The 23,257-nt window shown below is 47.7% G+C and overlaps 9 protein-coding genes and 1 non-coding gene across 10 annotated transcripts; 3 read left to right on the top strand and 7 right to left on the bottom strand.

The window, feature by feature from the left end:
* Window positions 1-40: 40 nt before the first annotated feature.
* Window positions 41-1,649, bottom strand: FPRO_04026 (uncharacterized protein; the record flags this gene model as incomplete). Its single annotated transcript, XM_031223859.1, has 3 exons — window positions 41-853; window positions 913-1,184; window positions 1,280-1,649. 3 exons carry the CDS (start codon window positions 1,647-1,649, stop codon window positions 41-43), a joined length of 1,455 nt encoding a protein of 484 aa, XP_031089176.1.
* A 626-nt stretch (window positions 1,650-2,275) lies between these two features.
* Window positions 2,276-4,059, top strand: FPRO_04025 (related to HOL1-Putative substrate-H+ antiporter-unknown biological function; the record flags this gene model as incomplete). The annotated part of the gene is made up of 5 exons (XM_031223860.1): window positions 2,276-2,327; window positions 2,381-2,451; window positions 2,505-2,867; window positions 2,915-3,667; window positions 3,715-4,059. 5 exons carry the CDS (start codon window positions 2,276-2,278, stop codon window positions 4,057-4,059), a joined length of 1,584 nt encoding a protein of 527 aa, XP_031089177.1.
* A 408-nt stretch (window positions 4,060-4,467) lies between these two features.
* On the bottom strand, window positions 4,468-5,105 carry FPRO_04024 (uncharacterized protein; the record flags this gene model as incomplete). Its single annotated transcript, XM_031223861.1, has 2 exons — window positions 4,468-4,773; window positions 4,836-5,105. 2 exons carry the CDS (start codon window positions 5,103-5,105, stop codon window positions 4,468-4,470), a joined length of 576 nt encoding a protein of 191 aa, XP_031089178.1.
* A 470-nt stretch (window positions 5,106-5,575) lies between these two features.
* Window positions 5,576-7,506, top strand: FPRO_04023 (uncharacterized protein; the record flags this gene model as incomplete). Its single annotated transcript, XM_031223862.1, has 6 exons — window positions 5,576-5,887; window positions 5,935-6,057; window positions 6,104-6,256; window positions 6,306-7,181; window positions 7,235-7,322; window positions 7,373-7,506. The coding sequence occupies 6 exons, from the start codon at window positions 5,576-5,578 to the stop codon at window positions 7,504-7,506; spliced, it is 1,686 nt and encodes a 561-aa protein (XP_031089179.1).
* A 108-nt stretch (window positions 7,507-7,614) lies between these two features.
* FPRO_04022 (uncharacterized protein) lies at window positions 7,615-11,567 on the bottom strand (the record flags this gene model as incomplete). Its single annotated transcript, XM_031223863.1, has 4 exons — window positions 7,615-9,283; window positions 9,335-10,857; window positions 10,906-11,261; window positions 11,312-11,567. 4 exons carry the CDS (start codon window positions 11,565-11,567, stop codon window positions 7,615-7,617), a joined length of 3,804 nt encoding a protein of 1,267 aa, XP_031089180.1.
* A 1,216-nt stretch (window positions 11,568-12,783) lies between these two features.
* On the top strand, window positions 12,784-13,224 carry FPRO_04021 (uncharacterized protein; the record flags this gene model as incomplete). Its single annotated transcript, XM_031223864.1, has 1 exon — window positions 12,784-13,224. One exon carries the CDS (start codon window positions 12,784-12,786, stop codon window positions 13,222-13,224), a length of 441 nt encoding a protein of 146 aa, XP_031089181.1.
* A 234-nt stretch (window positions 13,225-13,458) lies between these two features.
* Window positions 13,459-15,154, bottom strand: FPRO_04020 (uncharacterized protein; the record flags this gene model as incomplete). Its single annotated transcript, XM_031223865.1, has 2 exons — window positions 13,459-14,563; window positions 14,628-15,154. 2 exons carry the CDS (start codon window positions 15,152-15,154, stop codon window positions 13,459-13,461), a joined length of 1,632 nt encoding a protein of 543 aa, XP_031089182.1.
* Window positions 15,155-15,494: 340 nt separating this feature from the next.
* Window positions 15,495-15,610, bottom strand: rrna5. Its single transcript, XR_004093513.1, has one exon. It is a non-coding gene; the product is annotated as a ribosomal RNA (ribosomal RNA).
* A 1,536-nt stretch (window positions 15,611-17,146) lies between these two features.
* Window positions 17,147-17,546, bottom strand: FPRO_04019 (uncharacterized protein; the record flags this gene model as incomplete). Its single annotated transcript, XM_031223866.1, has 3 exons — window positions 17,147-17,218; window positions 17,278-17,388; window positions 17,436-17,546. 3 exons carry the CDS (start codon window positions 17,544-17,546, stop codon window positions 17,147-17,149), a joined length of 294 nt encoding a protein of 97 aa, XP_031089183.1.
* A 1,406-nt stretch (window positions 17,547-18,952) lies between these two features.
* Window positions 18,953-19,772, bottom strand: FPRO_04018 (uncharacterized protein; the record flags this gene model as incomplete). Its single annotated transcript, XM_031223867.1, has 4 exons — window positions 18,953-19,324; window positions 19,382-19,474; window positions 19,532-19,654; window positions 19,716-19,772. The coding sequence occupies 4 exons, from the start codon at window positions 19,770-19,772 to the stop codon at window positions 18,953-18,955; spliced, it is 645 nt and encodes a 214-aa protein (XP_031089184.1).
* Between the last annotated feature and the right edge of the window lie 3,485 nt (window positions 19,773-23,257).

Below are 23,257 nucleotides of genomic sequence, written 5' to 3' on the forward strand. Positions count from 1 at the left end.
TAAGTTTGAGTGTATATGCGCCCATTATCCCCAACACCCTTTAAAAAATAGCAAGTTCAAGATTCCTGGAGCGTGCTGCGCTCTCAATGTCAAAAGTATTTGTTCCGTTCGCCCACGCCTCATCAAGCATTTCGAAAATAGTATTGATTAGATCAAAGGAATCTGTGCCAAGTAACGACTTCCTGACGTCGTCGAGTGTTGCTTTCCAGGTTGGATGTTGTTTGAGGAGGGGGACTTCTAGACCTGCGTTGACGACTGCATACGGAAGGCCATTGTGGACGAGGAGGTGTTGGTTGCGAGGCTCTTCAAAGGCCTTTTGTAGGGCATCTATCGATGAGATGAGACGGCAGAGAACGACCTCTGTATCTGGGCCTTTCCTTGACGTGCCGTCCTCTCGGTCAGGGAGCCCTCTTGCCTTTCGCTCCATTCTTCGCCGACGGCGGATTTCCAGTATACCTGCCAGGCGCCAGCATTCCCAGTAGTGGCACTGCAGCGACTCACCTACCTGTCCCGGCCAGTCCCAGAAGCGCGTCTCGGTATACTCCGGATCGTTGTCCAAGATACTAGCAAAGATATCGAGGAGAGAGCGGGGAATGCCTGACACAACTTCTACGCCAGTCGCTCGGCCTTCGTCGCGATCATCTTGAAGACGACGGAAGAGCTTCCAGACGCCGATGGAAGGATTTACTCGACCGATGACGCTGGAGGGAAGATCCATCACACCAAGAACTTCGAGGAGATGTTGGGTATGGAGATCATTGGAAATTTGACCAACGGTGCTGAGCTTGGTCCTGAGGTCGTAGACGTCGACAATGAGCTCGAGGTACATTGTCCACGGTTGGGTCTGCAGTAGCTGCACGGTGTTAATTTCCGAGACTCGGGCCGGGAATAAGCAGGAAAGGGAACACGTACACAAAGCGAACAGACTAGCAAGCCAGCGCATATTGTTGCAGGGTGCATTCGCTCATACCGAGCGGAAAGCTCTTGTCGGAACGTCTGCAGCGCCAGGTCGGTGTATTCCATCGACTTGACAGACATACCGCGATTCCCATCGTCCATGTAGAGCTGTATCGCACCGGCGATCATGACCAGCGCCGGGCTCTGATAAGCCATCTGCTCAAAGAAGGGCTTGATCCATGAGCTGGCTTCCGTAGAGTACAGCCGATTGAGGCCATTGTTCATGACTAGCGAAACAATTAGCACCGACTACAATGAACTGCCTCGGTATCGAAATGAGGAGTAGAGTGAATGAATGGATGGATGGATGATGACAGCATACATCTCTGAAATCTCGGGTCTTGCGCGTCTGCTGACGGCACGCCAATCGTCTGGGGTGAAAAGGCAGACGACGAGATTGAGCCCGACGCAGGACTCGACGTATCGTGTCTAGGAGCAGAGGAAGTTTCGGAATCCATCGAATTGAGGTCCTGACTGCTCTCAGGCCCTTGAGTCGCGACCAATGACGCGTCGGGGACAGAAGCGCCGGCAAATCTGCCTCTAGAAGCGACGCCATTGACCCAGCGGAGGGGAGTCGAGTAGCCCTGGCACCTCATGCCCCTTTGGGAGCAAGCGTGGCACTCCGGGCGAGCCTGGTCGCATTTTCGCTTGCGGGCTTTACAGTTCAGGCAGCCTCCACGAGATCGGGCCATAGTGTGTCTCTCTCTGTCTATCTTCTTAGATCTTGGGTTGGGGTTGGGGGGGGGGGCTCAGGGATTGTTGGGTGTACGAAAGGAGGCGATATTCTGACTCTGCGGGGCTGGGGATCGAAGTTTATAGACGAAAAGGGGTGAAAGAGGCGCCGCGCGTGTATCTCCCTAAAGCGGCTTAGATCGTCCCTGGGGCGGGAACATTTGTTATCGCCACACAAGTTTACTTTTCTCGTATGTGGGAACAGTAGAGAATGCGGGGAGATGGCCTCTGCTCGTGATTTGCAGGACAGGGATTGAGATAGCAGGAGATTGAGCTAATCGCACACAGACCCTTGACCCCTATACCCCGTACTCAGTGTTGACACGCACTGCCGACATTGAGTTTGTAGAGGCAACGGCCGACGGCCACCGTATCAAGTTTGTCTCGTGCAGAACAAGACTCCGTGCATTGCATGTTGGTGGCTGTACACTACCTACATTACCTTTCTGATATCACGGACTGGGCTGAGATTTGAAAGGGGATATATAGTCCCTGTGCTTGCCTCTCATCGTACGATTCAGTTCAGCAGCAAAAAACATCCACTTTCTTCCCCATCTCAATTCTTCAAGCGAGCCCAAGTCCCATCATGACCTCCACCGATCGCGTCCCCATCCCGGGAGAGGCCCGCCTCATCTTGGGTAAAACACCATAATCTCTCGTGTCAATGACAATTTTGCTGATTGATTTGCAGCAGAGTCAGCTACCGACGCGTCGCGCTTCGTTCTTCAGCCAACGCCCTCCAAAGATCCCAATGAGCCTCTCGTAAGCATTTCCGCCCTAAATGTACGACTGAATGTTTGACTGACATGCTGTAGAATTGGCCTACATGGCGAAAGCTCTTCAACTTTGGCCTGTCGATCGCCGTCACGGTCGCTGCCTTCACCAATGTCTCGATCCAGACTGTCTTTTGGCAGCAGATGACTGTTGACATGGGCGTTAGCATTCAGCAGTTGACCAATGCCCAGTCCGCACAGCTAGCTGGTCTAGCTATGGGTTGTCTGTTCTTCATCCCCCTCTCTATCAAGTATGGACGTCGCTCTGCGTACATCATGTCTACTGCTGTTCTTGCTGGTGTCTCGTGGTGGACTTCGAGAATGGAGAGCTATCCTGAGTTGATCATCACCATGGTCATCACCGGTCTCGGCGGTGCTATCAACGAAACCGCTGTTCAGATGACAGTAAGTCCTGTGCCCTTTGATATTCAGGCCGTTCGCTAATGGTGTAGATCTCGGACCTCTTCTTTGTCCATCATCGTGGATCTGTTAATGCTGTCTACTTTACCGCCGTCATGGTTGGTTCGTTTCTGACCCCCATGGCCTCTGGCACACAAGCTGCCAACCAAGGCTGGCGCTGGTCTTACTACACCTTGTCCATCTGCCTCACCATTCTCTTCGTCGTCTTCATCTTTGCCTTTGAGGAGACAAAGTACATTCCCGTCTCGGTCGGCGAGGCAGATAACGATGACGCTGGCTCAGAGCACAACCCTACCGAGAAAGACATCGACTCCAAGAACAAGGTCGGCAGTGATCTTGTCACGGTCGCTACTCATACCGATCCTACCATTCCCATGAACTCGTACCGTCAGTGCATGCGTTTGACCACCACGACGAGCGAATCTCTTCCTCGCTTGTTCATGATGCCCTTCCATGTCATCACCCTTCCCCACGTCATGTTCACTGCTCTGCAGTTTGCTTCTGGAGTCTGCTGGCTTGTCATCTTCATGCAGATCATCTCCATTGTCTTCTCAGCTCCTCCCTATAACTTTACTACTGCTGGTATCGGATACATGGCTCTGGGTCCGTTTGTTGGCAACATCTTTGGAAGTATCTACGGAGGACCACTTGCAGACTGGACTGTTGTTAGACTTGCACGACGCAATGGAGGTATCTACGAGCCTGAGATGCGACTGTATCCTCTTGTGATTCCTACAATTTTCATGGCTGGTGGAATCATCATGTTTGGCGCTACAGCTGCTCGCGTGAGTTGACCTCCTTGATCTTAGTACCTTTCACTAACATTCTTTAGGGCATGCACTGGATCTATCCCTCTCTTGGAGGAGCATTCTTTGCTTTTGGACTCGGTGCCAACGGCGACATCACCTTCACTCTCATCATCGATACTTATCGTGAGCTCGTCGCCGAAGCCTTCATCGGCATTGCTTTCCTGCGAAATGCTGTCTCTGTTGGCGTCACATTTGCCATTGTTCCTTGGATGACAACTATGGGTCTCACCAACATGTTCATCATTTGTGGCTGCATTGCATTCGCCATTGGTTCCCTCTTTGTGCCCATGATTATCTACGGCAAGAAGATTCGCACTGCTTTGGCACCTCGCTATTGGAAGCTCGTCGAGATGCGGTCGCGTATTTGACAGGACCTTACGATGGATGAAAGACACTCGGATGGAATTGGATGGAAGATATTGGGAATCATTAGGCTGTGATGCAGTTAGTTTAGGCATTTTTAATTTACGTATACTTTTTTCATCTCAAAACTCAGGTTTCTGTCAAGTTTCATTTGGAGTGGACGGACTTGAATGGCAGTTTTCATAGTCAAACAGCCACCGTCCTATTGGCTGCATCGTAATTCGCTAGGGCATGTCACACCTTTAGAAATGCGGCGGCGTTTTAGACTCAGCCTCACCCGGCCCAGGGAGATCATTACGTCGTTGAGTCACATTATGTGGGAAAAGTAGTTATTCCCGGATCAATCAACCCCACACGAAGCTGCTGCTCAAAGATACGATGTGGAACTTTACGTTATTATATCAATTTTCCATCTACAAGTTGGCAGCTCTCTTTCCAGGAAAGTTTGTCAACCGAAAACAGTCAATGACTGGCCTCCCCTCCGACATTATCATAACCCCAATAGCAACGACGCTGTTCAGCCAGCCATAGGAACTATCACCAGGGGCCTCGAACTTAATATGCGTAAAATACTCCGTCTCATCTTGCGTAACGGTATCCCGCTCTCCCACCCGCTCCTCCACTCCAGGTCCAGTACGATAGATGCCCTGTGCTTTAACAAGGATGTGTACGTTATCATGAGTCCGCAGCGTGTACATGGCATTTAACCGAACCAGAGACTATACCCCTGTTAGCTAGCTAATCGACGATAAGCTTTCTTCTTTTCTTGCATAGTATTCACCTTATTGGGGTTAATGACTTCGGCCCAGTCGGCACCGCTCTTGTCAACGATGACTCCCTTAACCTGAGGACCATTTACTTGCCCTCCTTGGATGGGGAGGACAACTCTGCTCTTGGAGGTTCCGTCGATGCCTGCAATCTCGGTAACCCCCTCTTTGTCCATCTCGGCAACGATGCGGTAGATGAACTCGAGATGCGGCATGCGCATGGATGGGATATCGGCTTCGGAAGGAGAGAAGTCGTTTCCGGGGGATGGAACGTGAGAAGCCATTCCGAAGGTGATGGACCGGGGAGTGAGCAGGGAGTGTTAGATCTGAGATCTGATCTTGCTGAAAACTAGTGCACTTGATTAGGAAGACCAGGGCATCTTTTATCTTTACAAATCATGTTCCATTTGATACGCGGATTGATACGATGACTGCCACGGAAATGATACCGATGATACTATAGTTTGGCACTGCAGATCAGACCCTGTTTCCGTGCCGCATGAATTTGCCGACACGTCGGCGGCTCCAACTGCCAAATTAGGGCATTACATGCGCGGCGGAGCTAAAACAAACCCCTCCAAAACTCGCGGCGACGCTATCTCGGCTTGCAGTATGGGGTAACCTACCGTGTTGTGGGGGAGATTAGATGATCTAGACCTCCGAAGCTCCGTCGCCTGCTCTCTTTCCTCATTAAAAACAATGCGGAGACCAGAATGCTCCTCCAGCAAATCTCATCATCCTCACATCATTCACCATGCCTGCTACTACCACCAACTGGAAGACCATTGCCGCTGAGCACCGCGAGAAGCAGCGTGATGCTGTACCGACAGAATGGCTTCTCTCAGAGAAACAACTCCAGGGACTGAAGAATACTGGAGATGGTGGTGGGAGCAAGCTTATTGAGTCAAAGGCTGTTCAAAGGTCTGGACTTTTGACGGAGAAGGAGATTGCTATCACGGAGAGGCATACTGCTGCTGAGTTGTTGAGCAAGATACATTCTCAAGAACTCTCTTCAGAGGAGGTTACTGTGGCGTTTTCCAAGCGTGCAAGTCTTGCTCAGCAATTGGTATGTTACAACAAGACAACCGTGGGAACTTGTACTAACAGAAGTAGACATCGTGTTTGACTGAGATTATGTTCAAGGAGGGCATTCAAAGAGCTAAGGAACTTGATCACCAATTAAAGACGACAGGAAAGTTGGCTGGTCCACTCCATGGATTGCCCATTAGTCTCAAGGTATGCATCAACAACTCCAACAGCAGAACCTCTACTAAAAAACCAGGACTCATATCGCGTTAAAGGCCACCATGCCACCGTCGGATATGTTGAGTTTCTTCGCCAACCAATGCCTGACCACAATTCTGCACTCGTTGACTTGTTGCTTGACGCTGGAGCTGTTTTGTACTGCAAGACAAACCTGCCCCAGACAATGATGGTAAGCTATTCCCCATACTACAACAACTGGACTTTCTGACACCCTGTAGACAGCAGATTCGGAAAACAACATCTTTGGAAGAACTCTCAACCCTCACAACACCAGCCTCACAGCAGGTGGTTCAACCGGCGGTGAGGGCGCTCTCGTCGCCTTTAGAGGATCTCCCCTCGGTGTCGGCAGTGACATTGCCGGCTCCATCCGCATTCCATCCTTATGCTGCGGTATCTACGGATTCAAGCCTACTTCGGAGCGCGTACCCTTTGGAGGCCAATCAGAATATCCTTTCCCCAAGGATCATCTCCCTGGTATTGCACCAGTCGGTGGCCCCATGGCCAACTCCATCGAAGATCTTGAGCTATTCATGAAGATCACTCTTGCTCAACGGCCTTGGAACTATGATCCCACTGTTGCGGATATTCCCTGGAGAGATCTCGGTGAGGCAGATACCAAACTTACTATTGGTGTGATGGCTGAAGACCCCGATTATCCTCTGCATCCACCTGTTCGACGTGCTTTAGCAAAGGCTGCTTCTGCACTTGAGAACGCAGGCCATAAGCTTGTTTACCTCTCTCAAGATCCTAAGCGAAACGCTGGTCTTGGTGGAAGAATCGGATTCCAGTTATTTAGTATCATGGGCCCTGATCTCGATACTGTTTCTCGGGAGATCGGTGAACCACTTGTTAACTCTGTGGCTATCGCTGTTCATCCCTTTACCAACGGCAACTTCCCTGTTCCTCCGGATCTGGACACACCTACGAAGTTGTCTCGGCTGAATGAGGTGCGCTTTGAGTACCTTAAGGCTTGGCAGCAGACGTATCGTGACAACAAGCTTGATGTTATCCTTGCTCCTGGAGCTTCTACTACGGCTATTCCTCATGATACTTATGGTGTTCCTATTTATACCCTAATGTGGAATGTCTTGGATGTAAGTTTTGATCATTCCATATCAGAAAATGGGGCATGCTAATGTGATGACAGTTCCCTGCTGGTATCATTCCGTTTGGCAACTCTTCCAAGTTTGAAGATTCCGAACACGTCAAGGCCAAAGCCCCATTCGACCCTGATTGTAAGTTTTACCACATAAAGGACTACTCCACCGTAGCTAACAGATATCAGACATTCCCGAGGCCACAGACGGTGCACCAACTGCAATCCAAATCATTGCACCACGATACAGAGACGAGGAATGTCTCCGAGCAATGCGCATAGTTGATAAGACAATTAGGAACTCTCGGGCAGAGAAACTTTAGATATCATTTCATTAGAGCCAGCTATACATAAGAAAGCCTGATTTACCAAGACCAATAACACTAGACTAAATCTCAATCATATCATTACGTATCCATTGCCCGTGAAAGTCATCGTAGTCTCAACATTCTGGCAGCAGGTCTGCTCTCAACCCGCCCCGACCGCTCCCGCAACAAACTCAATATCACAATCTTGAACTGCTGCGCCAAATCATCCCATTCAAACTCAGGGTTAAGCGCCTTGATGAACACTCTCATCGCAGACTCAGGAATCTTGGTTATCGCGCAGACATCCTCTGCTGAGAGGGCCTTCTCCATCGTCGAGACAAACGCAGGCGCCAAAGAACTCTTGTATGTTGAAAAGCTCTCTTCTTCAACGATTTCCTCCTTGACAACTTGGACTACAGCCTTGGTCTCAGCTTCAGGTCGTGTTCCGGTGAGGACCTTCTCTAGGAACTGCTCGTCAAGAGGTTCGATGTTATTCTTGGCTGCGTCGTTGCCGACTTGCCATGGGATTCGCCTCTTCTCCGCATCGTCCATGATCCGCCCGACGACCTTTCTCGTGCGGTTCTTGACTTCTTGCTCGGCATCTTCGGAGACATCTGCGTCGAGGAGTTCGCGGTAGTAGTGGATGTTCTGCACCTTTAGTTGGTCTGGCTGAATCTGCCACTTGGCAGCAATCTCTGTATGCAAATTGAGAACGGCCTGGCAGTTTTCCTTTGCGGCATCCCAGTCCTTGTCTTGGCATGCTAGTGCGACTGCGATCTTGAGATCCTTGAAAGCAGCTGAGCGCTTGGTGTACACATTGCCGTAGACGAGATCATCTGTAGGACGCCTTGCACCACCCCTGGCAAGATGGCCGATATATCGTACCATTCTCGTGTAGCCCTTGGTCTGCTTCTCAAGCTCACTTGGAACATTCTCCTGGAGTCGCCCCGCGATGGCGGCAATATCCATACCATCCGTGGTGAGCATTCGTTCAAAGACGGTGATGATGGTACGGCAGTGCTCGAGCTGGATGTTTCGCAGCTTGCAGTACTGCACCATGTCATAGGCCTTGCTCTGCTTGATCTCGGCGACGTTCTCGTTCTTGGTGATGACCCGCACGATGATCTTGTCAAGAAGCTTGAGAAGATTGTCGTTGAACGTGTTTAAAGGCCAGCCAGTGTAGGGATACAGCTCGACGACGTTCTCGTACCAAACCCAATCGGCGTCCGTGGTGGGAACATCATACTGGGGATTTAGCCCAAAGAGCTGCCAGACCATACTCAGAGGCCGCACACCCGATCCGGCAATCGTCATCAGATTCCCAAAGAGACCTCTCATCAACCTCGTAACCGTGTCCTCCGCCGTATCCAACACCACAGGAGCACTCGTTCTCATCGCAGCGAGCTTCGACATAGCCGCCATAAGCAACGAACTCATCAAATGGCCGATCTCAGGACTTCCCGCTTCAAAGTTATACTCCCGTGAGGCAACAGCCTGACTAAGTGTATCTCTCATCATGATTCTCAGCGCGGCAATGTGTGATTCGTTGCACTTCTCCATCCAGCGGATACTGTATGGACTCTTGAGATTGACGAACTCATCCCAGCAGACCCATGCTAGCATGGAGCCGATGCCACGCTGTTGGCTGAGGTAGGGAAGCGCGAGGATGGGATGGTTGGGACCGGCTTGGCTGACGAGAGGGCCGGCGTGTTGGCTTTGAGATTGCTCCATGATGATACCGGCGTCGAAGCCGTCAAGATGCAGAATTCGATCGTCAAGTGCACAGCAGGGCCTAGTAATGTCAGCAACAAAGGTCTCAAGTGGGCGGATATCGTAAACTTACTTGGCGTCAATGGTAGTGCCCTTCAACTTCGCCAGCATCTCCTTATAAGGCACTGTCTCGATATTCAACAGCATCACCCCCATCTCCTCAGCATGCTTCTCTAACAAACCCGTCAAGCTCTCAAAAGTCATCGACTTGGTCGCCTCAACATTATTCTGGATCTGTGCCTGTCTCATAAGTCTCTTCATATCATGCGTTCTCTTCGACGTCGTCTGAACAGAGATCATATTCGCGAGACTAGTAATCACAGGCTCAAGAACATTCTGAACTTCCTTGTTAGCCTTTCTTATATCTCCGAGCATCTTGTTCTTCTTGTTGAGAATGGCTTGATCATCAGTGCGGAGATTGGCGGTGATGAAGGCTATGTACTCGCTTCGAAGAGGGGCCATCTTCTTGTCGATCTTGGCAGAGAGCGTGTCAACCAAAGTCTTGGAGAGTTGCTGGAGGTCCTTTTGGCTCAGGAGGGTCTGGAGTTGGGGGACTGCGGCGGTGATGTCGTCGTGCATGGTGTTGATCTCGGCGATGCTGAGACCCTCAAATATACCGGCCAAGTCTTGAGGACGAACGACCTGGGCTGAGTAGGGGAGATAAATAGTGTTGTCATCACTGAGATTCACAAGTCGGGGAATATCTGGAGCCAATAGCGATTCCACGCTGTTCGAGGTGATGGCATCGGTGATATCCGCTCCAAAGTTCAACTTGGTCGTATCCAAGATCTTGTGATTCGCCAAACCCCGATAGAAGTAAAACTTGTCACCGATATTGCCCACAATCAAAGACTGAGGTCCTGCAAGTGCCGTGATAGCATTGATATTTGCCGAGCTCAACACAGCCGAGACTTGTTCTTCGGTCTCATGCTTCTCCTTGGTCTTGATCTGCACGATGTACAAGGTATTCATCCGAAGACCGGAAGCCAAGTTTCGCGCGTTGTCGGTCATGCGCTCATCGACTACCACGGCAATACTCTCCAGTTGTTCGTAATAAGCGCAAAGAGCCTTCTCATCCTTGAAAGGAACATTGGAAGGAGCGCTGCCGGTGGAGAGAAGCATTGGACCTTGAAGCTGAGACCCAAAGATGCAGGGAAGAACAACAGCTGCATTGTCCTGTGACGTGCTGTTGGAATCTGAAGACATAAATTCGATACCGGTGCTGAAGCGAATAACTTGGGCGTCAGAAGAAGCCAGGAAAGAGGGAAGATTTGAAGGGTTGGTGGTCAAGATGGCATGTCTCTTGTCAGAAACCTGTACCTCACTTTCCACCTCATCATTTTTCTCAACCTTCTTGTCCTCCGCAGCTATAGCAGGCAGCGTTTCAGTTAAGGTGAAGTCAGCGCTGTTGATAGCTTCAGGAAAGCAAGGGCTGATGAGCTTCCTACTGTCACACATCATGTTCCTATCAGTTGTCGCCTTGGGAAGGATAGAGCAGATGATAGAATCCTCATCACGCTTGATGACCAGAGGACAGCAGATAGTGGCATCCCCAATAGTCGCCTTGTCCAAAGGAACGGGGATGATGTAGAGAATCTAGCCGTGATTAGCCTCGTTAGCTCACATCGAGTTCTAGTTACTAACCTTGTCAACGTGATCCGCAACCATCAGGGCTGGGTGCGTTCCTAAGAACCTCGTGATCCGTGTCTTCGTGTATCCGGAGATAAAGACGCAGATAGGCTTTTCCGTCAGGGTATCATTGTCTATCCTCACATAGTCCAGAAGATCCTGCTGATTAAGAAGATCGCCGCTGTGCTTGATTCCAGAAAAGGTCGTTCGTTCCAACCAACAACAGGTGTTGCATTCTTGATCTGCAAAGCAGAAGTCGTAATACGTAGGAGTTCGTTCTGAAACCGCGAGGATGGTAATCTGGCCTGAAACCACGGGGATCTTGAAGGTAGCTGCTGGAGCCTGCATGATCTGAAAGTCATCAAACACGGCTAATAATTGTCAACACCAGCCAGCTTCTGTAAATATTCTGCACTCTTACCCAGATGTTCTCTGAAACCCTTCATCCGTCTTAACAGAATCTCCCCCATCTCTCCCAAGTCAACGGAATTGAAAAAGTAGTCTTGACTGTAACTCGAGATATCAATCTCTTCGATACCATTCTTGGTTCGACAAAGTAATATGCCCTCAGGGCTGAATGGATGTGCAGACCCAACAGGCAAAGTTTGTAGTAATTCCGCTATCCGACCCTTTGACGTAGCCAAAGGGTCGAAGAACGTCTTGCGTACCTTTTCCATGATGATTACTGATGAAGATCTGGAAATGATTTGGGGTAGATTGACGGCTTATATAAAGATGGAAATGCTACCGCGTGAGTCACTCGGTATGTAGGGCTGAGAGTTATAGGTGAGTTTGTTTGCTACACTCTATTTGGAAGGCACCGAGTATGCCTTGACAGGGGAAGTGAGTCATGTGGAGGCGCAGTCAGACCGTCGTGAGGAATGTCTGGGGTAAACCAACAGGCCCCTAAAGCTCATAGGGCTGTTGGTTTTCGGTGGCTGCGCGAACTGTATTTACTATGGAGCATTCCAATTATTAGGATTCAAGGCATTCAATCCAATATCGAGATTTCGAGTCATTTATATCTAATAAAGCTCGCAAGAACTGGAATTATACAATTCGTGGAGGTCGGTCAGCAGCTGTAGAGGCGCATGAGAATTGGCTATTTTTGGCGTTTACCCCATCTGAAGCCAAGTGCTCGCAATGCGCCGCGAAATGGAGCATTGCGGCAATCAGATTCTGGCCAAGGGCCAAATTAAACGTCAATAGCCTCATGCAGTAACGGTTTAGGCCTTTTCTTTGCATGTTCGGGACCGTTCTGGCCGTTCTTTTGGTCCCTACGCCTCATGGAGTCTGGCCTGCGCCTCAATCTCATCGCGCGCAGATAAGCTTTTGGCTGCCTCTCAGAGTGGACTATAATTGGTCCGATAAGACGCGTCGGAAGAGGTTAAGTATTAACCGATTATGAGTATGACTCGACTCGAATGTTTATATCGACTTAATTATTGTCTGAGCCAATCATAACCAAATCAATCCAAGACTATATAGAAATTGTAACTCTAGTTATATTTACTCAGCGAGTTGAAGTGGTTCTGCCGTAGCGGTCGCCGGCTTCAAAAAATGCTCACGTCGTTTTTACCCTGAGCTGAGGCAGACAACAAATTGATGACAGTGGTAACTATCCACTTTTCTACGTGTCCCTCATAAGTAAACTTGATTGTTACAAAAACGCAGATATCTTCTGAGCTTGATGAATTAATTGGTATTTGTTTTGCTAAATATTGATCGTCTATGCTATTAATTGCTAAACAAGGAATCCACTGCAGTGCAATAAACCTACCCTGAACAGGATGACTCATCACGCCTTAACCCAATTTGCTCTCACTTTTTTTGCACGCCAAAATGCTGATCACCAAAGCCTCTCCAACTCCAACGCATTGAATTACATCTACAATGACAGCACAAAACCCTCCTTCAGAAACACCAGGGCTCCCCCCTAATGTAATTATCTTCAACCCGAAATCACCCTCATCCGTCGATGCCCTTCTTAACGCGCGCACCTTCACACGACTCGTCGCCAGCTCATCCTGCACGCCCGCAAAACTAGTAGCCATCAAGAAATATCCCGGCGTGAAAGAAGATTTCTGTCTTATCCACCGCAACGCTGTGCTCATCTTTGACGCCGGCGACGATGAGGATTTGCATCATGAGCATTTTAGGGTGATTTGTCTTGCGCTCAAAGAGTATGATATTGGACTCGATGTTGCGGGCTGTATACACGATGCGACGGATGCGCTTGCGGCAGGGTTTCAGTTGGATAGGTTGAGTGATAAGGCGGCTTTGGTTATTGACCTTGTTGTGGAGGAGGATAGTGATGAGGATTCGGATGCTTGAGAACGAGAGCGTGCGAGGGAGATATCTTCTTCATTCACGAGAGGCTGAGAGGCGAAAGAAGGGGCCAGAATGAAAGCAGGGTCCAATTCGCTGGAAACCCAAAAGGAACATGTGCTTTAGCATCACGAAGACATCGCGATAGCTCAAAAACCAACCGCTGAATACTAAACAAGACCTATCCATCATACCAAGAACTCAACTTAACCTTCTCATGAATTCATATGGATTTAGGACTCATTCAGACATGTTTACATCCTCAATCCACCACAAAATAGCCCAATTTGCCGAAGCCAAAATCGTCAAGACCCATAAAGGCAGGCCAACAAGATTATGAGCAAGACCCCATCCAAGCAACGTTCCACCAACCGTAGGTCCCATAATCCGAGCAGCACTCGAAATACTCGAGGCCAAACCATGGACCGTACCCAGCAAATTCGGACTTGGTGCAGAATCATTGACAAGCATCATGGTAGCAGGGTTTACAAATGTTCGAGACAGTACCTGAAGACTCAGAACGGCAGAAAGACAAGTCCACACCAGAGCGGTATTGTCTGGCAACAGCACAAGATACGGTAGAAGGAAATAGGCGGCAATGCTCAGTGGAAGAAAAGCACTGTATGAAGCCTTTACCCCAAGTTTACCGATGAGTCTGGGGTATATGAAGAGTTGAAGAGGGATGCCGATCGTCCCGATGATTGTGTTGGCCAAGCCCATTCTCTCACTTGACAGACCCAGACCGCCAGTGAAGCGGAAGGGTAGATGGAAATCAGTAGAATCTGCTTTAGGCGTGGGCAGAAGACTGAAAAGAATGGAGTTGAATGCCGAGACGTGAAGCGATTGCAGAAAGCGCTGTAGCATATTTAGACAGACATTCTTTGTCAGAACGTCTCGGAATGGAGGACGTGTCTTGCTGTATGCTTTAGCTGGTCTTGAACCTTCCCCGAATTCTTGGTCCGCGTCATGATCCATCAGCTCCTCAGACGGATCCTCAGTGTTGATAGACATATAAAGATGCTCATTCTTCTTTCGGCGGAGAATGATTCGCAGTAAAAGTTTTCCAAGCTTGCGTCCCGGATCAGGGCGATGTCGAAGATGCGAGTGTGTTTCATCAAGGCCAAGAATGACTAGAAAAAAGGCTGACATGAGGATTGAGAAGCAAAAGAGGTTTGGCAGGGCGTAAGGGAATTTCTCGAGCCATTGCACGCCATTCTTTCCGCCAAGGAGAGAGCCTGGACCAAAGATTCCAGGGAGAGTGTGAACGGGATCAGCCATGAAACCGGTCAGAAGAGGTCCAATAATGACTCCAACGTTGAAGCACATCGGTAGTAGGAGGAAAGCCCTGGTTTTGTGTCTTGAGGCACAAAGTCAGTGAGCTATTAGTCCCAAGATCTCTCTCAACTTACCGCTTCTCAGGAACGATTTCAGAGACCATTGTCCTCAAAACCCCAATATTTCCATTCAACGCCCCCGCACAAAACCGAAAAAAGAACGCCATCCCAAGTGATCTCGAAAACCCCATCCCCAAAGCCGACAAAGACGACCCCCCAAGCCCAATCAGCAAGACCCGTTTCCTCCCCAGTCTCGGATGATCAGCCGCCCTCCCCCACCACATAGACGTAAGACACTGTGCAGCGGCAAACGTTGCAGTGATATAGCCCATCTGCTTCGGAATTTCCGAAGGATCAATATCGGGATTGAACCATTGGAGCTGAAAGAAGAGGTATGAAGCTAGGGATCGCTCGCTGAGGGGTTCTGCGAGACGCGCGAGGAGAATCACGGCGAGTTGGCCTTTGTTTGGAAGGGACGACCATGATACAGGCGGTTTTGGGAGCGGAGGGGAGTGAGGTGAGGGGCTGCGGGAGAGGAGAGGTGCTTCGTCTGATTCTGAGTTTCGAGGGCTCTGAAGCCTGGATGATGGTTTTGGAGACATGACCGAAGGAGCATGTGGATGTCTTTGATGCCAAGATCAAAGTGGCGGGTGAGAATGAGAGAAAAAACGTTAGTGGGTTGGCCGATGACGGAAGTGGAGATATCGGGGTTAGTGTATAATTTCGCGTACTATGGATCCACCAGATCAGATAAGATATAGATCACGAACTAACGACATTCTCAAGAATAGTAAATGCCAATCTAACATAATATAGTTAAGGATTGGGTTGTTAATTTAAATGCCTGTCTTATCCTTCCCATATGCACTAGTTGCTGGGCTAACTGAATCGCAGCCTAGGTAGTAGATAGAGCAAAAAGGTCAACAGCAGACATCATCAAAAAACATACAACAGCGGGGATTCGCTGGTCGTCACCGACCCAACTACTAATCCGCCCCTTATCAGCTTATCTATGGGAGAGCGGACGGGATCCCGAGTTCTCTGATAGGTATGGTCGTATGTACAAGCCTTCTCCCTGTGAGAACTTATGTCAGGCTCGCTCCGAGCTGATTTTACACTGAGACTGTCGTCGCAGTATCAGAAGTGACAGGGTTGTAAGAACAGAGACTCATGATATGACTGAAGCCCGATGTCGAGCGTATCCCTCGCACGCCAATGCTGAGTTGTCGATCAACTATGAAGGAGATGGAGCCCACCATCTTTTCTCACAAGCAACCTTTGCCATTAGACTAAGAAGGTCCCGGAGAGTTTAGCCCCTTTGAAGGATCTAATAAACCTGTAACGAGCCATAGAATGTCGAATTTAGACAGCTATGTCCAGAGTGATTGCAGGACTGAACTTGAACATATCCCCACGCCCTGAACCGGATCGACTGAGCATTGGCAGCCAGCTTAGCGGCCAGTTTCTAAAATGGACAGTTTTCTTATCATAGATTTCTAGGTCTATACAATCGTCCTAGGACTATCCATGATATTGAGCTTGGTTAGTATAGCTCGAAGAGGATGTACTTGGGACAATAAGACTCACCAAGCAAATCGTTAAATCCGGAAAGAATGCTGTAAAAGCCGCCATTAACTGAAAGCAGCTGTTTTATGATTTGACGGTAACCCAGGTCGATCATGGCCTCGAAATAATCTGGCCTAAAAGATCTAGTGCTATTTTCCTATGCCAGGAAAATGTACCAGGTTAGTCTTTCTTGTAATACGGTCAACCTCCTCATCATACAGCGTGCCGAGTTGTTCCTCTGTTTATCCTTAATTAGCTGAGATCAATATTCACACATATCTCCCAATACAGACAGCCACTTGGAGCCACTCCTTAACCGGCGAATTTAGGCGGTTTGTTAGGTCATGTATTACAATCTGCCAAAAGGTAACAGTAGCTTTCCTTAAGAACGATTAATACTTTAAATCAATAAGAAGAAATATATATCAACATCTAACGGGAAGGATTCTTGTCACGGACCCAACTACTGATCTGCCGGTTTGACTATAGGAGAACGGACAAGATCCCGTATTTTCCATTACGTATTGCCGTATGTACCAGCAGTCACTTCGATAAACTAAATCGAGCCTTAGTTGGATTCTACCAACAGGTTGGTTGATTTTGACTCCCCTGGTATTCAATATTCCTTGACCTGGTACATTCCCATTTATTATCCTCAGAATCGAAATCTCCTCCAAATAAGCTTTACTTTCCATAAAAACATATTATGTGTGACTTTATAATTTATATTATGTAAAGCTATAACTGTGTTATTGTTTGGTGTGCAGTTGTAAACTGATTTCGCTGAAGCTGAACGTATCTTGTGCTGTCTAATGAATTACACCTAGGACTCAAGGTATGGCCGTAATCCAGGTGACCTGGAGCTTGGATCTGTGTTAATTGTACTTTAGAAGATATCTGCAAGCGAGTTGATGGAAAAAGTGGTACTTTATTGGGATTGAGGCAACTTTAAGATATAATTGATAGTACTGGTTATTCTCTCACAATAGTATTAATGCCTTTACACCAAACATTCTATCGCCGCACCTCTAAGCCCAGTAAGGACAGAAGGTCTCTGCATCTCCATATGCAGTACAGGATGCACCAGACTTTCCCCCGCACTATTACCAATTAGTATATTGTGCCTTTTTAATAGTTATGCTAGTAATTATGTACTCACGTCAGTAGGAGACAGACCATTGCCGTTAAATATCCTACCACAGGGGAAATCATATGTCGCGTCCTTTGACTGAGTGCGACAAAAGTCACCGTTTCCGGTGTGAATGCATGTCTATGCGAATGTTAGAAGAAGAGCTGTTAAGTTAACATTTCACTCACGCCGCTGCACCCGCCATTTGCGGAAGGGCAACCATTATTCTTGCCGCGGACCTCAAGTGGGTTGGCGCAAACAAGCCCGAGGGGAAGAAAGAGGAGGTATTTGGGATTCATATCTAAGATTAGGGGGTAAATACGTGTTGAGTGTGTGAACTTGATGTAGTCTGGTTTACTGCTGAAGATACAAAGAGGTGTTTCTGGAATGTAGATGTCTTTTATATACTTAATTTTAAGTTGATAAAGCTCGTAAAAGTAAATTATGATTAACCAATATAGAACAGAGTTCAAAGCATAGAAGCCATATATACAGCATGAAAATTATATTAAATAAACTGGTATAAAATAAGGTTATATTAAAACCATACCCTTGTCCCCTAAAGCTTGCCGTTGTAGTGTGATTGGAGGATAATTCACTTGTACGAAAAGATAGGACCATTTCCAGTATTTAGAGTCCAAGATCGCTATTACCCACCAATGACAAAAACAGTTAGGCAAACACCTCGTCAAGTACCGATATTAACGTAACCATGAACAGAAATTGCCGGCGGTGAATTTCCCAGATGCTCAGGTTACGATAACGCGGCGCCTGGAATATCTCTTGCGTATTTGACTCCAACGTCAAAGGTATGCCTGGCAAACTCTTTATCGAGTATATCAGAGGCTAATAATGGATATTTACCGGTCTCTACAGCTTATCTTGTATCGAATCTACTTATTATTCTGCCTGGATGATATTGGTTAAGGATGCGTTTTTCGAATCCGTGGACTGAATCCAGGCCGTGACTATATATTCTGCATGCAGGAGAGCTTGATAATAAGACTAATGGAATTTAACTAGTGGGGAATGAGGAGCGATTTCAGCCTATGAAAGTCGTTTCCTACATACATCTTAACGGCATCACGGAACTCAAAGTTCAAATACGAGGAAGAGGACTAGCCAAAGGCCCAGATATCAATCTTGGGGTCGTTGCTAAAGCAAACCGTACATCCTCGTATCCAGAAGTAGACTTGTTAATAGCCATTTGTTGCGTTCAGCTCTGAGCTACCACTTCCTTGTTACCAACCAACTGACGCACGACAGTTTATTGGCGGAAGCCGGTACGACTATCAGGACCGAATGAGAAGGCCTCAAAGCTTCTTGACAGCTCGTCTCGTCCTATTATTACTTTGTCATTGCCTGAAAACAAGCCCTTCAAGTTACCTTGCCAATTAAGGCCGGTTGTTACATGATTGACAGCTTTGTAACACAAGGGTGACAAGCTCCCATTACTGGGAAGGCCAATGCGAGATGTATGTCTCTAAGTTCTCACATGAAATAGTTATTTCAGGAAGAGCTCAGAAGTTTAGGGTGTTTAATTGAAACCAGGGCCTGACAGGGCATAGGAAGAATGTAATCTAGTCTAGCGACTCAATGTCTCGTATTGGCGAGACCTAAGTCCAGGCCTCCCGCCTTCACAGGAGACTCCGATATAGCGCTCTTCATAGTCATTCACATAACTATGATGCGGCCGATCAAGAAACTAGCAGTTGTCTCTGCCAACGATAACGTTGTACCTATCAGTGTCGAATTGCTGGCCCCGAACGAAATACGCAGTCCAGCTAGGAGGGCAAGGCTTGCTTGTACAAGGCGGGCTGCTGGTTTTCGACTGGCACGCCGCAATAATGCGATCAACATAGTCAGCTAAGTAGCTGCATCGGGGTTCAATGTAGAAGCTGTTGTCGTTGCAGAGCCAGATAGCATCGCCATAGGAACAAGAGACGCGAGCGCACTTGCCGGGACCACCACCTACACCGCAGACACTGGTACCCAAGGAGCGAAGGTACCGTTGTTCGCGTCGAGCTGCTTGCACATCGACATAGCCGTGCCCGCCGACATTGCAAATGATGTTGGACTAGATTACCGGTTAGAATGTATAGCTAAAAAGAATAAAATTGAAAATATCTCTTACTGGGTTGCGCTCTTCAATCGTGGGTAAGGTGGCCGTATCGTCCTCTAGCAACTCGAACTCCGGGTTAAGCTCCTTGATCTGAGATATGACCGACTGACACTTAGTGTTAGTATAGTTATAGACAGCTAAAAGTGTTCACAGATTTCTTACCTCAATAGTGCCATTTAGGGAGATAGGAGCCTCTCCCTCCTTAATAGAGCCTTTCCATTGCATTGGGACAATCTCATAACCCTCCAGAGGGTCGGTGACTACCTGGCTCTCGTCAGGAAGAGCCTAAGAGAGAGTCAGTACACTGTTGATTGCCTTTGTGACTAGATTGGGGCGTAAGATTTACCGCAGCAGCGACAGTCACTGCAGCGCAGTGAAGAACGATTGAGGTCACAACCTTCATCTTGGGTATTGGTTAATTTGTAGAGAAGTTTGAAGGAGAAGACCAGTAGTTGAGGAGTTCGTTGTCACTTGCACTGTCGAACACAAAACGAAGCGAGAAAAGTTGTGGTCTTTATAGTTTTTCCAGGTCTCTGCTCTCGAAGGTATCTGACCTACACCTTCCTTTCTTGTGTATATTCTTGACCGACATGAGCCAAGCTCAGGCCTGCCAAGATGGCCCGCATACTTCGTATCAAGGGTATTTACGCGGTTCTAGTAACTATAGATAATTCATTGACGCATCAGGCGGAACTTTTACAAGAATCTGTGATGTTAGAGTCTTACTGGTCATAGCGAACGTATCCCCGCTTCGAAGGAAGAGCTTCCTTGTTCGCTTGCAAAAATCCTTCAAACACGCTGTACATACCCCTGTCTAAGAGCCTGCTTATTCTGCCAAACTTGGAAAGGTACGGAGATCGCTAGACTTCTAGACCAACTTATTCAAGCCGAACTTTTGCTTCTACGAGATTTAGATATGTCCTGTTTTAGTGCTGGGACGGCTAAGTCTGTTGGCTAAATACCGAATCTTTTGAATCCTTCAGAGCACGGCAGATCCACTTACTTGCGGCGTCAAACTGGGCCGATGGATAAGTCAGCGAAGGGTCTTTCCGTCATCCCCTGCTTTGCGTCACCCTGGGGCAATATAGGGGGTCCGATTGGTGAAAACATGGTCCTTCTTCTTACTCACCAATCGTTAAATTTGAATTAAATAGGTTGACGGAAAGACCCTTAGTAGACTTAGCCTTACGGATTGGGACGGGAGGATTCTACCGCTATCTAGATGTAATATGGAACTAGTGCCCGCTCTCGTGCAGACATTGTAGCATCTGGACGGTGCTTGGCAGGCAATGTGAAGTATAATCGAAACACCATTGTGCCGTGAATGTGAGATTCTTTGCAATGGTATGATAACTTTGCGCGCAATCTAGTGTTCTCGGTCTTTCGTATCTTGAGGGATTTGGGAGCCGTGAATGAGTCTGCCAGCGCATGGGACCCATAAACCAGCCCCTGTTGATCCGCATGCTGACATGCGAAGTCTTGGCGTAATATGGGGAATAAATCCCTTATAAATTCCATGGCCTTGGCAGTAAGCTGCCGTTCCTTTTGGCGTATTCGTATACAGATAAAGCACCTTCCTTGCATCTGCACCTTTAGCGGTGTGGCCGATGTACGAACTGTTCTGCCTAGCTGAGCAGCATGTATCATCCGTCTCCTGTACACATGAGATGACCAGCCCGAGGCAGGATTTTGTTATCCTGCTTGGGCTTGTAGTGCTTTTGAGCGTTGGTTGAAGTTGAACGCGATAGGCAGGGATATAGTCGTGCAAGGACCCCAGGCGAGGCGGATACTTAATAACCTTAATTGTACCCTGTAAATGTAGGAAGCATAGAAGTCACTATTGAATGTGATTTAATCAGGCTTCTTTCTGCAAAATCGCTTTTCTAGATGCTTCAAGTGATAAAGTGAGCTCTCCTATACCGAAAAATCGCCCTAAACCTAGGGTGTATATACCCACAAGGCAAATCTAGTATTAGCATCTTCTGTTTTATAGAAACTTACTCATAAATATAGAATATCCATTTAAGTAATTAATACTCCTCATTAATGATTATTTTTAACCCCAAAATTTCTATTTCTGTGCCTAGAGTGCACCTGACAGGGCGCTCAGAATGTAATCAATAGGCGAGACGCCTAGATCTTACATGTAAAGAATTCTCATAATGGACCAAAAGGAATAGGTGGAGCAATATCGACGGACAATGGCATAATTGCCGAAGAAAAAGATCGACCATTACAGAGGGGTAATATTGTAGAAGATATTGGACTGAATTATCTTTGCTGAGGCAATGTGCATATCGCCGTGTAAAAGCTGAAGTTAATTGGGATTTTCTAGTGTCTTGGCTTGATATATCGCATTGAGAGGTCATAAGCTTTAATAACCAATCAAGAGACTAATGAAAATGATTCAGTGCGAACAAGGTAACAGCTAAAATCGGCAGCGATGAACAAGACACCGGGAAAGAATACTAAGAGTCAGATGCATGGAATAGAATCAATTCGGAACATCTTAAAACTGACTAGTTGGCATTGTCGCATCCCAGACTTCTTCCTTCTGAGTGACGTCGCTGGAAAGGTCTCGTTCTCCATAAAACCCGTATAGCTCAATGTCACATAAATTCAAGTGACAAGGAAGAGTCTATCAAGGACAGTGTCAGTCCATTAAGCGTTTTCTATTAGATAAGAGAGATAAGTTAGGGCAAATTGGTGACTGCATATTCAGAAGCTTACTGGGGATTCTAGGACTTCACTGTGCCCTTTCATTTTGGTTTATGCCCGCAGGTCGGGCATGACATGTCTTCGAGGCCTTGATTGCCCTAGGTTTCGCAGAATGTAGACTGCTGAAGCTCAATAAGCATTTTCATAGCATAAAACAATTTGGTTAACATTAGTTAGAGGAGCTTAGGTCAATGATGAAAGTGGCACGGATCTACGAGAACGAGGGGATGATCGCTGGCTATATAGTTGTTGAATGATCAGCCAAGGCGGGTCAGATTTACCCGCTGCCGGCTAAGTCATATCACCTGTGACTCGGTCCTGCTCTGCCAATTTGAACCTAGCATTATTGTCAGGCGAAACTCCTTAATTTTAGCAGTGCAGCTATTGCTCAGCGCTATTTACAGCAAGGTCACTCCCTGTTACACGTCTTGATTATTTTCGGACTAATAAGACAAAAGATCATCCAAACAGCGGCAAGACTGCCAGTTAAAATTGGAAAAGATAAGTGACTGCGAGTCGCAGCACCCGTGGCGTCGATAGTGAGTTTTGAAAGTGGCTGACTGCAGCACCATGTTGAGATATGGGTGCCTTAGGCCCCCACATCCCTTTTGGTATCTCTTCCGAAAGATAGTGGTGATATATCCTATGATACTACTGCCCAAGGCTATAGGGATTGCCAATCGGCCTTCGATTATTTTGTCTTGATGAAATAAATATAAACCAACCGCTGGAGAGCACTTCCGCTACGTCATTATTGTTTCTCATGCGTTCCATTCTTAGCCTATTCTTGAGTTTAGAAATCGTTAATATAAACTGACGTGAACATATCTCCTTCACTGATCACCTGGCCATGTATGTCGGAGGTTGCTGGTCTCAAACTTGATAGGCAGTTCCACTTTAGACATACGCGTCAAGACGCAATCCATGAACCCATCTGGGACTGAAGACATGGCAGGCCTGATGCAGTGCCGCCTAAGGCATCTCCACCTTGATGAAGCGGACTGCGGGTAATAGCAATGCCTTCATACATGTGGGGTCCATGACAGCCAAGTGCGCCTATGAACTCGAAGTCGGCGATAACGAGGAGCTTAATGATGGCGCGTCCGACTTAGGTTTAAAACTAATTCTGACTTGTATAGTAACTAACCCCCCTCCACTACCTTGGCCCCT

This window comes from Fusarium proliferatum (assembly GCF_900067095.1).
Source record: "Fusarium proliferatum ET1 genome assembly, contig: FPRO_scaffold014, whole genome shotgun sequence".
Classification (NCBI taxonomy): Eukaryota; Fungi; Ascomycota; class Sordariomycetes; order Hypocreales; family Nectriaceae; genus Fusarium; species Fusarium proliferatum.